The sequence below is a fragment of the Phoca vitulina genome, unplaced genomic scaffold (genome assembly GCF_004348235.1).
Source record: "Phoca vitulina isolate PV1807 unplaced genomic scaffold, GSC_HSeal_1.0 scaffold8, whole genome shotgun sequence".
NCBI lineage: Eukaryota > Metazoa > Chordata > Mammalia > Carnivora > Phocidae > Phoca > Phoca vitulina.
Window position 1 is genome coordinate 44,161,118 of NW_022589711.1, and position 12,664 is coordinate 44,173,781.

The following is a 12,664-nucleotide window of genomic DNA, read 5'->3' on the forward strand; positions in this document are numbered from 1 at the left end:
TCTCCAGACAGACACTTTTACTTTCTTTATAAAGTCAAGTAAATTCTAAACAATCAGCCTTGACATTATTAATAAATATACCTTTAAAATATAAAATTTAGTATTAGAGGTTTAAAACAGTGGGAAACTCTGGTCGCGGCTCCAGATTTCGTTCCTCAGATGCACCAGGATGGAATCATTGTCCAAGAGAATGCAGGGAACTCTGAATCCCTATGATGACGTAGTTGACTCGCTGGGCACACCCATTTGTTCATCCTCAGCACTCATTCTCCCAAATTCCTACTGGCATACTCTGTTGAGGAAGCAGCATGGCTTGCAAGCTTCAAGACATATTCATTTTCCCTGTGCCTTTTTGCTCTTTGTGAAAAAGAAAACCTTCTGGAGGCGGAGCTTATTGAGCAACACCCTCTTTAAAAACCAGAGTCTCCACGCTTCCTTGATCACTTCAGTTCCAGCATCCTGCCTAGCAAAGAAGCAATTAGCCAAAATGATACCTGGAGGCTTAACTGAAGCCAAACCTGCCACTCCAGAAATCCAGGAGATTGTTAACAAGGTGAGTTGGTGTATCTCATGAAAAGGGTTGATCCAAAATCTTGGTTCCTAGATGGGCTGTGTTAAGCGCGTGGGTGAACATGAAAACCAGAAGAACATTGGAAATGTGTGGTTTTGTTCAGGCTTCCTTACAACTAAAAACCTTTTCAGTTGAAACCTCTAATAATCCCAACTATGAGAGTGATCTTGAACAAGTAACACCCCTTCTCTGAGCCTCAGTTTCCCCATTTATAAAAGAATTTATATTGGGTCATCTTTTTTTTTTTTTTAAGATTTTATTTATTTATTTATTTGAGAGAGAGAGAGAGAAACAGCATGAAAGGAGAGAGGGTCAGAGGGAGAAGCAGGCTCCCCACTGAGCCGGGAGCCCGATGTGGGACTCGATCCCAGGACTCCGGGACCATGACCTGAGCCGAAGGCAGTCGCTTAACCAACTGAGCCACCCAGGCGCCCTATTGGGTCATCTTTATAGGCTTACAGTGTATGATTCTAGGATTACTAATTCAGTTTCTGATGAAGCTTCTAATCTTACCAAATGGAGCCAACATGTAATTAAAGCCTGAGGTTGTTAGCAATTTGACAAACTAAACTTCATGCGCTCTGTGTGGAAATTTTTTTAAATGGGTTAAATGAAGAACAATATTGCAAAGACAATCCACTTACAAACTTCCTGCCAATTTGACTAAATAGAAAAAATTTTAGTCTCTTCGTATATAGAAGATGATTAAACTAGTAGGGAAGGGGAGTGACATTGTCTGTGGTGATTCTGAAATTGATTATGGTGAAAACAGAACTCAATGTTTTTAGCAAGTTGATACATTTTTCTAAGTGTTGTTTGATTAGCTATCACCTATATGATAAAATTTTATTATACTGCATATTTTATGAAAGAAAATATATATAAATTACCATTTTAGGTTTGTAAATTGTTGCCCTATTTTCTTGTATCATTCTTCATTTTTTTCTCTCTGAAACTTCATTCTATGACACTGGCAAACAAGACTGGCCTCTCGTGTAAGTGAAAGAGATAGGATTTCTATGTTAGGGCTCTGGAATGCTCTCTAGAGATGCAATGTCTGGAATTCTATCACTCATTCTTTGGGGATAAATGTTTCCTTTTCAAGAGTTCTTTTAAAAAATAGATACTTTGGAGCTTTTCTTTCTTGCAAAGGGTAATGTTAAGTCATTAATACCTTTATTTGAGGTCAGTATTCTCAAATTTCAATGTACAGGTCAGTATTCGCAAACTTCAATGTACGCATACATTACCTAGGGGGTCTTGTTAAAATGCAGATTCTGACTCAGTAGATATGGCTGGGGTGGGCCTGAGAACCTGCATTTCTAGCCAGCTCCCAGGTGATGCCCATGCTGCTGTCCATGACATCACTGGCCTGCAAATCTGGAGATACATAAATCCAAGAGGTCTATGGGAGATGGGCTTTCTAAAAGCAGAGCACTGGGGGCACCTGGGTGGTACAGTCGGTTGAGCCTCTGACTCTTGGTTTCAGCTCAGGTCATGATCTCAGGGTTCTGAGATTGAGCCCTGCATCAGGCTCCGCGCTCAGCACAGAGTCTGCTTAAGACTCTCTCCCTCTCCCTCTGCCCCTCTCCCTGCTGTCTCTCTCTAAAATAAATAGATAAATCTTTTTAAAAAATAAATAAAAAATGAAAGCAGAGCACTGCAAAAAAATTCTCAATTCTGTTTGTGAGATGAAGATCACACCTCTTGCTCTGCTGATATTGTTAGGGTAAGCTGTAAGGACTACACAAGGTGATGTGCATAACAGTGACTTGAAAACAAGAAAGAAATACGCATAGGTGGGGCATCACAGTTATTCGCTTCAAATTTCTGCCCGAAATTGCCCATGACCCTGGAAGATCCCCCTGAGACTCTCCAGGAACTGGAGCTATAAGGGAGATGGGGAATAACAGAGATTCCATATAGAGTGTGCAGAAAATTTTAAAAAGCCTATCTTGGTTAGCAAGAATAATTTTTTTAGTAAGAAGCTATAAGAAGGCCTTGCATTGTTAAAAACAACCATCTGTGAACCACATCTTAAATTATGAAATTAATTTAAAAGTGTGTTTCTTGCTGCTCACCTCAGGCTCCAACCTGTCGAGGAGGTAGAATGAGAGATAGGTATTAACAATAGCTACATCACTCCAGAAAGTTGCATTGCAGTTGGTCTTCCTAACCCCTGGTGCAGGGAAGGAAATCATCATGTCCATATCTCAGATGAGATTTCAAACTGAGATTCAAAGAGGTTAATATCTGCCTAGTTAAGAAGCTAGCCTATCTTCAGATTTTTGACCACCTGCCTTTTCCTCTATACAGTGGCAGGAACATGGAGAAGCATGTGGGTTGAGGGAAATACATGGTATGGCAAATTGCCTTCTCTGTGAGAGCAGCCAGCCTCAGATTTCAATCAATTTGAGAAATGAATATCAATGAATCATTTCTTGACTATCTCTTAGGTGTCCAGCATTGTGTTAAATGTTATAGAAGATACATAAGGACTTTAAGACATGGCCCCTGCCCTCAAGGGGTTTAGAATCCATTTAGAGAAGTCAAGATAACTGGAACATAATAAAACAATCTCCAATTAGGAACATTTTTTAAATCATAGGTTGGGGACCAGGAAGGACATTAGAGTTTGCCCATCAAAGCTCCTAACTTTCAAGTGAATAATTACTGTGTAGTAGTTCAGCTTCACAGGTATTAAGCTCCCAGTTATCATCTGGCTCCCCTCTCCCAGGAGAACCTTAGGGGACAATTCCCAATTAAGTATTAGAAGGCAGAAGAATGGTCAGTTTAGGAAGGACTTTCCCATCAATGATAAAATTTATCTCCCTACAAACAACCCCAAGAGGCAGGTATTACCAAAACCACCTGTAGGTGAAGAAATATAATCAACACCTTCTCCAAGATTATAGAATTAGTTAGGTGCCCAGTCAGAGTCAGGTAAATGGGTAAGTGTTGGTAGTCATACACTTAGTATTATCTGAGGTGGTCCCAAGGAAGACCACCACTACCTGTCATTTACCTTGTAATTTTATCCCTTTGATTCTTTAATGTATTCTAATTTTTTTAAAATCACCTGCTAAAATGCAGGTATTCTTAGAGGAGCTGAGGTTTATCAGCTTTCCCTGTCCTTAATAGAGAGCTTCTTATTGGAATGCCAGCTGAAGGAAGAACTCCATTTGGGAAAGAAGGGAAGGAAGGGAAGGCCATCTCATAGAGAGGGGAAAGCATCAAAGGAAAAATGAGAACTGCAGGTTCAAGGAGTTTGAAATGAAAGAGGGAGAAGCCTGGGTGGCTCAGTAGGTTAAGTGTCTGCCTTCAGCTCGGGTCAGGATCCCAGAGTCCTGGGATCGAGTCCTGCATCAGGCTCCCTGCTCAGCGGGAAGCCTGCTTCTCCCTCTGCCTCTGCCTACCACTCCCCTGCTTGTGCTCTCTCTCTCTCTCTCTCTGATAAATAAATGAATAAATAAATAAGTAAACAAATTTATAAAAAAATAAAAGAGGGATGTTGGATGAGGTCAGAAAGAGAAGAAAATCAAACAAAGAGCTTGGGTTTGAGGAGACTTGAACATTTCTGAAGGCAGGAGAAAAGAGTGTCCCCATTCTGAAGATAACGGAGACTGAGTGGTAGGTGTGTATCACGTATCACTAAAGGATGCAAATGGTACTTGGGTCCTGAGTACACGTGAAAGAAATCCCGTTTCCCAGGAGTCTCTGTATTACTTGAGGGTCTCTGCTATCCTCTTCTATCCTCTTTTCTTTCTGGGAAGACAAGGTGTCATGAAGAAAAACAACCCTGGTTTCTTCATTCAGAAAACATTATGTACACAGTACTGTGTGAATTGCTATAGGGACAGAAGGGACACAAAGATGGTTCTTTCCTTTAGAGAAATTTACAAAATAGATAGAAGATAAGAGATATACTCAAGGAAATAAAGAGCTATACTTGGCCTAAGAATTGGGATGGTAATTCCAGAGTATGTTTACGTGCAGGAAAGAGCTGTTATTTCAATAATTATTTTCAGAAATGAGGGCTATTATTATGCATGTACAGGTAGATACACACAACACACACACACACACACACACACACACACCTAAGTCAAACCTAATTGCTAAATGCCATTCCTGGAATCCACACAGACCATAACACCATACAAACACCCCCTCTGCATATCATCATGGACACCACATCCCAGAGCTTAGCATGTCAGAGCTGTCACTCACCCACACATTTGTGTTCTCTCTGACCATAGCCTCCTCATCAATCACGTCTCCCACTGCCCCACACCCAGAGAACCTGCCATTCAGCCACACCACAATTTTTCAGGCCCTCACCCTCCCATCTTCATCATCAGAACATGTCTAGGCCCACTTGAGTGCTCATCCAGACTGGAACCATGATGGGTGGCTTCATGCACACTTCCACCCCTGATTTCTGTGTATCTCATGAAATTCTGGCATTCCAGTCCTCAATTAGAGATCACTCCCATTGCCACCACTTCCTCTTCAGCTTCTGCTCCAGGTTCAGAGAACTTTGCTCAAGGAAGTTGCAGAACCACAGAAACTCAGTACAAATCTATGAATGCATGCCAGCAAACAACCACAAAGGAACCCTAGGGCTGCCAAAACATTCTTTCAGTGACATTCTGTTGGCCCTTTCCTAGAAACCCTGGAGAGGTGGACCTGGGTCTTCTCTCTCCTTGGTTTCTCAATCCCTCCCATCCCCTTGGCCCCTCCAGCCAGTGTCTCAGTTCCTTCTCTTAAAAGATTACAGTCATCTGGTACAAGAACACTCCCAATTTCCTTATCCCTTGCTGGATCTCATTCTTCCCTCCAGTCTAAGACTCTGCCCTTCCTCTCTTATGTGGAGTGCTATCATTTCTTGCATACCAGGTGCCTTGCCCCATACTTGCCCCTTCCCTCAAATACGTAGTCAGATGACAAATGTCTATAAGTCACTTCTCATCAGTCCCACTATACTTTCATGCCATACCCAAACTCTCCTTCCTTACTCTGTAAAACATCCCAAAATATGGCCTACCTATGTTGCCACTATCACCTTTCTATCCATTCTTCTTTAAATTATACATAGTCCAATGTTTCTGCAGAATGATTATAGATAGGGAAAATGCCCTGGTGTTGGGTGCAGCGTGGCTCAAATCCTCAGATCCCAGAGAACTAATAACAACTCACCTAGATTCATGCTCTGCAACCATAAAAATATCTTGAACAGCTCTAGGGTAATTGTATTTTACCAGCTGCTCCTCCCTGAAAGCATCCTTCCCCTGGCTGGGGCCCGAGTAACAACTGTTTCTTCCAGCATCTCAGCCACCACCATGCATGGCAGGCTGGGGAAGGTGAACACCAACTGTGTTCAGCTCAAGGTCTGTTTATGTACCACCAGGTCCCAGACCACCACTCCTAGCTGGCCTCCACCCTCCCAGCACCCATCCCTGGGGGGTCTTTCAGCACCAAGCTGCCTTCTGAAAATTAAGGTTTCACTGACCAGTTCCTTCCTATTCTGCCCCCTTTCCTGCTTCTCCGCGTAGACCTCATCATCCCAGGTTCATAACATCCAACGTTAGAAGAATACCAGTCTATTCTACTGGCAAGAGAGAGCAAGGTTACAGGTTATAAGTACAGTGAACCTGAAATCACGGCACACAGTCTGACAGGTGCCAGTGCACTTACCAAAACAAACCAGGACATTGGAAATCTGCTCTCTTGTGGAAAATTCTGGACTTGTAGACTTCACAGATGCAGTGGAAAGGTTACAGATTTTGATCTACTTTTTAGGACAAACAGAAATAAAATTTTCTGGGGCGCCTGGGTGGCTCAGTTGGTTAAGCGACTGCCTTCGGCTCAGGTCATGATCCTGGAGTCCCAGGATCGAGTCCCACATCGGGCTCCCTGCTCAGCAGGGAGTCTGCTTCTCCCTCTGACCCTCCCCCCTCTCATGTGCTCTCTCTCTCTCTCTCATTCTCGCTCTCTCAAATGAATAAATAAAATCTTTTAAAAAAATTAAAAAAAGAAATAAAATTTTCTGATATGTGGTAAAACAAATAAACAAACAAACAAACAAACAAAAACATGACCAAAAGACTGGAGACCAGAAGGAATACAGATCATTGCAACAGATAAATCAGATACTTAAACTATCAGGCAAGGGATGGAAAACCTTAAATAACTGTAATTAATAATTTTTCAGCCTTAAGCAGTCATGTTTTCCTCACAGCCTCAGGTCCCTCATTTGTAAAATGAGGTTTAAATAGATAATTTTGGGTTTAGAGATTAACCCTTTCCAACTCAGCTCCTAACTTGACTGGTACCCAGCGTTGGCTCAGAAAGGCTAGACAGGGGAAGCAATAGGACAGTAACTCCTCTCCTTACTTGACTTCTCTCTGCACTCCTGTCTACCTTTTTTCCCTCTTTCCTGCACCCCACCTCTTCCCATTTCTGTTTTTGTTTTTTTTGTTTTTTTTTTTCCTCATGATTTGTCTTCTTCCTTTCTCCACTTTGGAGCTTCATTTTCCATCTCAAGAAAGCAATAGCACATTCTTCCCATCTATTCAGAAAGTCACAGGAGAAATAGGTGGTGGTCCATGAGGTGTTGTACCCTCAAAAGTGGTCTGAGAACTCAGAGTTGCAAAATGTTTACATCTTTGAAAACCAGTTCTGGTACTCAAACCGAGGGGCCAATAGAAAAGGATTCAAAACATCTACCTACTGATGGGAAGGACCGAATGGCCGTGGGAGAACCTAGATGCACAGGATGCCTGCCTGAAACACGTAAAATGCTTTAGTGAAGGGAAGGGAGGCAACTTCCCAATAAACAAGGCGTATCGAACATACACACCTATTTTCTTTTCCCTCTAAATGATAGGAAAAGATTAGGGGGGAAAGGGCACAAAACCACACATAGAAGGACAACAGGAGATAGGCAAACACCACCTCAGAAATACTGACCAAACCTTGGAAGATGGAAAACAGATAAACGATGGAAAATGAGTGGGCCACTTAGATGGAGCCCAACCATAGAGGGGAGTGATGAGCCAGCAGCAAGCGGATTCATGGTGCAGAATTCCAAAATGGCTCAAGCACTAGCAATGCCAGAAACGTATGAAGATGAGAGGGAGGCATGGGGCTAATGCCAGGAGAACTGATAGCAGATCTGTTTGAGGAGCAGTTAGGCCACCCCCAGATCCTTCCCTTTCACTATCTTCCAAGCTAGCAGAATTCTGGAGATTTACTCTTAACAGAAAGTGAGTCAGAGAGAACACAGTGAAAACTAGAAATATCAGGCTCAGCTGATGGCAGGAATGAAGGACCGATACTGAAAACTGGTAGATCCATTAAATTTCACATATTGAATTTGAGACTCTCCATTCCCTTGTCATGTCGGGTTCAGGCATGCTGGCACCAAAGCTTATAATCTCTCTGTAGTAGACAGAATGGTGGCCAATATCCTAATCCCTGAATCCTATAAATGTGCTATCTTACATGGCAAAGGAAATTGCAGATGTGATTAAATCAAGGATCTTGAGATATACTATACTATTTTTGCAACTTTGAGTCTGAAATTACTTCAAAATAAAAAAAATTTAAGTGAAATAGTAATTATTGCTCTATTTTTATTAATCAAAGACATATATATCAGAGTTTTACTAGTGAAAACGTTACCATATTGTCATATTACCACACTGAGTTGATGCAAATTCAGCCTAAAGCAACAAAATTTAACATTTTAGTTAGCCCATGTAATCTTATTAAAGGTAGATCTTTTCTTTTAAAGGTAGATCTTTTCTTTTCCTTGAAATACTGAAAATAGCTCTCGTTATCATGTTTGAGCATCTTTAGAAGCACAAGGTTCCCAGACTTGTAAATCACATAAAGGGAGTCCATTATAGCTTTAATAATGTATTTCCTCTTTTCTCTTCTTAAGGTTAAACCTCAGCTTGAAGAAAAAACAAATGAGAGTTACCAAGAATTTGAAGCTGTAGAGTATAAAACTCAAGTGGTTGCTGGAATAAATTACTACATTAAGGTTAGAGTTCAACATCCTTGTTGGGTTCACCTTGGCACTAAAAGATACTGCATTTCCCACTTTATATGATGTTCCCTGCACCCTTACCATATATTTTGTCCCTCCCGGTTGTCCTAAATGAAGGTGCTTCCCTAGCATGAAATCTCCCAAGTGGTAGACTCTCAAATTTGGCAGATGATGATGTATTTATACCATCTGTTTCCTGTGAATTTAGAAAGGTTTCCTATATTGACTCCTTCCAAATTACAATTACAATTTACAAATTACAATTTTCAGAAATTGTATAGAAAGAGATTTCATAATGGTTCCAAGCATGCTCAGTTTGTGGCCATGGCGCTTTTTGTGTGAAGTGAGAGAATATCTCAATTGCCTGAAGGCTTGGAGCTGGACCAGATGCTATCTTGAAGCTTATTCCACTCAAAGCTTTGTGATTCTATGTGTCTAAATTAAATGGATTTTAGAAATGACTTAAAGTAGTTTAAGGTGGGAAAATAATTGAAGCTACTTTTGTCCTTTACACAGCATTTTGATTAATAAAATTTAAATAATTTTTGCAATTTTTAAGTAGATTCGATTTGTGACACTGTAGGTGTAGTTTAAAACAGTGGAGCATTTAAAATAATTTTAAGATTAATTTTATAGCTATATCAATGAATTAAATGATGCACTATCCAGTTCTAATTGAAGAAAATGTTTGCAAAGTTGAGACGGAACCAATTCAACAAGTCAACCATAGGTATTTGAGAACCATCTTCATCCTTTTGTATTGAGATGATAATTCTGATTTAATAAATAATAACAACAGACATTCAAATGTATGTACTTGGATCTTTACAAAACCATTTGACCAAGGCACAGTCTGGCTTATTTCTCTTTAACAATTAACTACTTAAGATATAAAATGTTTAAAAAATGTTTTCAGCAAAAAAATAAAATAACAGGTCCTAACCAGCTCAGCATAGGAAAATTACAACACTGGGTCATGTAAATGAATCAGCCCACTCCTATCAAATTTGAGCTCCTAGTATATGCCAGGTCCTGGGGTGGCCCACATGAATGAGATGTCACCTCATCCTCAGAAAGCAATGACATTGTTTCCTCCTTTCTCAATCTACTTTCTTCACAGCTGAAAAAGAACTTTTTTCCAGTTAAAAATGATTTTGTTCGAAGAGAAGAAACATTCTATCAAAATTGGGATCATTGTTTTAATAATTTACAATTAGTCCAAGTTCATAAATTTCATATATTAACCAGCTCATGTATTTCTTAAAAAGCTCATCAGAAAAATTGAAAATTTCATCCCTTAAGACCACCTGCCTGGTTAGATTTCTCCTACTGGATTACAACTCCTGACCCCAGTTCCCTCATTACTTCCTGTCTGTCTAGTTGTTGATCTCTGCTCTGAACTGCTCTCTACATTAAGGTCTTTCTGTCGATGTGACCTTCTGTGTTCTTCTTCAAGTACCTATCAAAGGCCAGGTGGTGGAATAGATGGGGCGCAGGCTTTGGTGTCAGACAGTTCTGGGTTTGAACCCTGGTTCAACTTGTTCCATTAGTCAGTGCCTGTGTGATCACAGCCCCTCATCTTCCCTGAGCCTCAGTGTCTTTATCTGCACAATGCAGATAAAAACCTACTTTGCCAGGTGTTGTGTGAGTAAATGAGCTAGAAATTTACTGAGCACTTACAATGTGCCAGGCTCTGTTCTAAGAGCTGAGCGTGTGTTCTCTCTTTTAATCCTCTCAACAAATCTATGAGATAAGTATGATCATTTCCTCGTGTTACTGATGAGAAAATGGAGGCCCAGGGAGATGGAGTAACTAACAAAGGTCATACAGTTATAGGAGCAGAGCCAGGGTTTGAAGCCAGGTGGTCTGATGCTTAACTACTGGCTGTGCTGCTTCTAATAATGTACGCAAAGGCTGATGTCCTGTTCCAAACGCAGAATAAATGCTTTTAAAAGGTTACGCTGTAGGCGAATCTGGGTGGCTCAGCCGGTTGAGCATCCAACTCTTGATCTCAGCTCAGGTCTTGATCTTAGGCTTGTGAGTTCAGGCCCCACACTGGGTTCCATGCTGGGTGTGGAACCTACATGAAAAAAAATAATAGTTATACTGTAGAGTGAAAAGAACAGCAATGTTGGAGTCTAGATTTAGGTTTTGACTCTGTCACTTATTAGCTAAGAAATTTATGGAAAATTACTTAATCTCTCCTAATCTGCTTCTGCATGTATAAAACTGTCATTGTTCTACCTTTGTTCAGGCCTATAGTAAGAAGTACATAAAATATTCTGTATCATAGCCTCTGAATCATAGTAAACATTTGATAAATGGTATTTGTTAATTAGGAAGGGACATCAGAACATAAAAAATATTATTCTAAGACAAAACTTTTATTGTCCTAACCAAAAACAAAAGTAGAAATTCTCACCATGATAGTCTAGGTCCCAGATTCATGGCCAAACTACCATTTCAATTTTCATACCAATGACTTCCCAGCAAGATCCCTTTACTTTAAAGGGACCCTAGACTGTCCATCCCCTGGTGTCTGCTCAGTCCTATCAGTGGGCATTTATAGTGTAGGTTCTAATATAGATATGGGAACCACACCTCCCAAATTTTCTAGGACAATTCTGATTTTCTCCTCCCTTCTCAAACCATGTGGCAAATAAAGTATCCCAATTTGGAAGTCAAAAAACAGAATCAATAAAGAGACTGTCACTTGTTTTCTTGCTTTGTGCATCTTTGAAAATGAAATGTACTTTCATTTGTGCCCAAGCAGTAGAGAAATTAAAATAAAATAAAATAAAATAAAATAAATGAAGGGCTTATGCCTCTTGCCATGCCTTTAGCCTGCCCTTTGTCATAAAATAACGTGGTAGGCTTATGAAAATCAAGGGTCTAAGAATGCTGATATAGAAATACTGTTCCTGAAAAGCTTATTTCGGTGTCTTTAAGTCTGTAGATCTTTCACTTGACATAGATCCATCTGAATGAATTTCCTTTTCATTTTTTTTTCTTTTTTTATCTTTTAGGTGCGAGTAGGTGATAATAATTATATTCACATGAAAGTATTCAAAAGCCTTCCTCAACCAAATCCAACTTTGACACTTACTGGTTACCAGACTGACAAAAGCAAGGACGATGAGATCACAGGCTTTTAGCAGCATGTTCCAAAAGTGGTCTGATACTTTCCACTGGCTACTAACTAATGTTCCCTGCTAATAAATGTAACTATCAATAAGCAAGCATTCCTTTTCAAATAGATTTATTTCTTCAACTATTTCTCTTTCATTGAATTAAATAGTATTTACCTTCTCTTTCTCAAAGTCAATGTTATTGCTTTAGAGTAGGAATTCCATACAAATTGATGTCAATTGGAAATCTTATAGAAATTAGTCAGGCCCAATGCAACTTGCTAAAGGATAAGACCACCACCACCACCCCCATTCCCACCACAGGCAGGCTAGATCATGGGCTATCAGTGCCCTGTGGTAGCAGAGAATCCAATATTCCATCCCTAGCCTGACATTTTAAAATTAAATCAGGTATTTTACAAAGTATATTTATATTTTGAAATAATCTCAAACTTACAGACAAGTTGCAAAAAAACTTTTTTCCCAGACATTTGAGAGTAAGTTACCTACAGTGATGCCCCATCACCAACAAATATTTTAGTGTGCATTTCCTACAAACAAGCATTTTCTCCTGAATAACTGAAATACAACCATCAAAATCAGGAAGTTAACACTGATACATTTACTAACATTTAATCCCCAGACAACATTCACCTTCCCCAAAATGTCTTTTATTGCTAAAAGCTCCAGTCCAAAACCAAGTGTTCCATTTAATTGCCATTTTTCTCTTTTCTAACACTCTATTAAGATATAATTTATATACCATATAATTCACCCAATTATACAATTATACAATTCAATAGTTTTTAGTACATTTAAAAATGTGTGCAACCGCCACAGCCAATTTTAGAACATTTTCATCACCTCAAAAAGAAACCCCATACCTTTTAGCTATTATCCCCCATCCTC

At 39.8% G+C, this 12,664-nt stretch overlaps 1 protein-coding gene across 1 annotated transcript; it reads left to right on the forward strand.

Moving 5' to 3' along the window:
* Positions 1–444: 444 nt before the first annotated feature.
* CSTA (cystatin A) lies at positions 445–11,903 on the forward strand. Its single transcript, XM_032406150.1, has 3 exons — positions 445–553; positions 8,520–8,621; positions 11,654–11,903. The coding sequence occupies exons 1-3, from the start codon at positions 488–490 to the stop codon at positions 11,780–11,782; spliced, it is 297 nt and encodes a 98-aa protein (XP_032262041.1). The 5' UTR covers positions 445–487; the 3' UTR covers positions 11,783–11,903.
* Positions 11,904–12,664: the final 761 nt, after the last annotated feature.

Bases quoted from the DNA above. Each gene is read 5' to 3' on its own strand.
- CSTA (XM_032406150.1), top strand. From the start codon at position 488: ATGATACCTGGAGGCTTAACTGAAGCCAAACCTGCCACTCCAGAAATC. The intron at 554-8,519 runs GTGAGTTGGTGT...TCTCTTCTTAAG, and splicing joins TCCAGGAGATTGTTAACAAG to GTTAAACCTCAGCTTGAAGA. The intron at 8,622-11,653 runs GTTAGAGTTCAA...TTTATCTTTTAG, and splicing joins GAATAAATTACTACATTAAG to GTGCGAGTAGGTGATAATAA.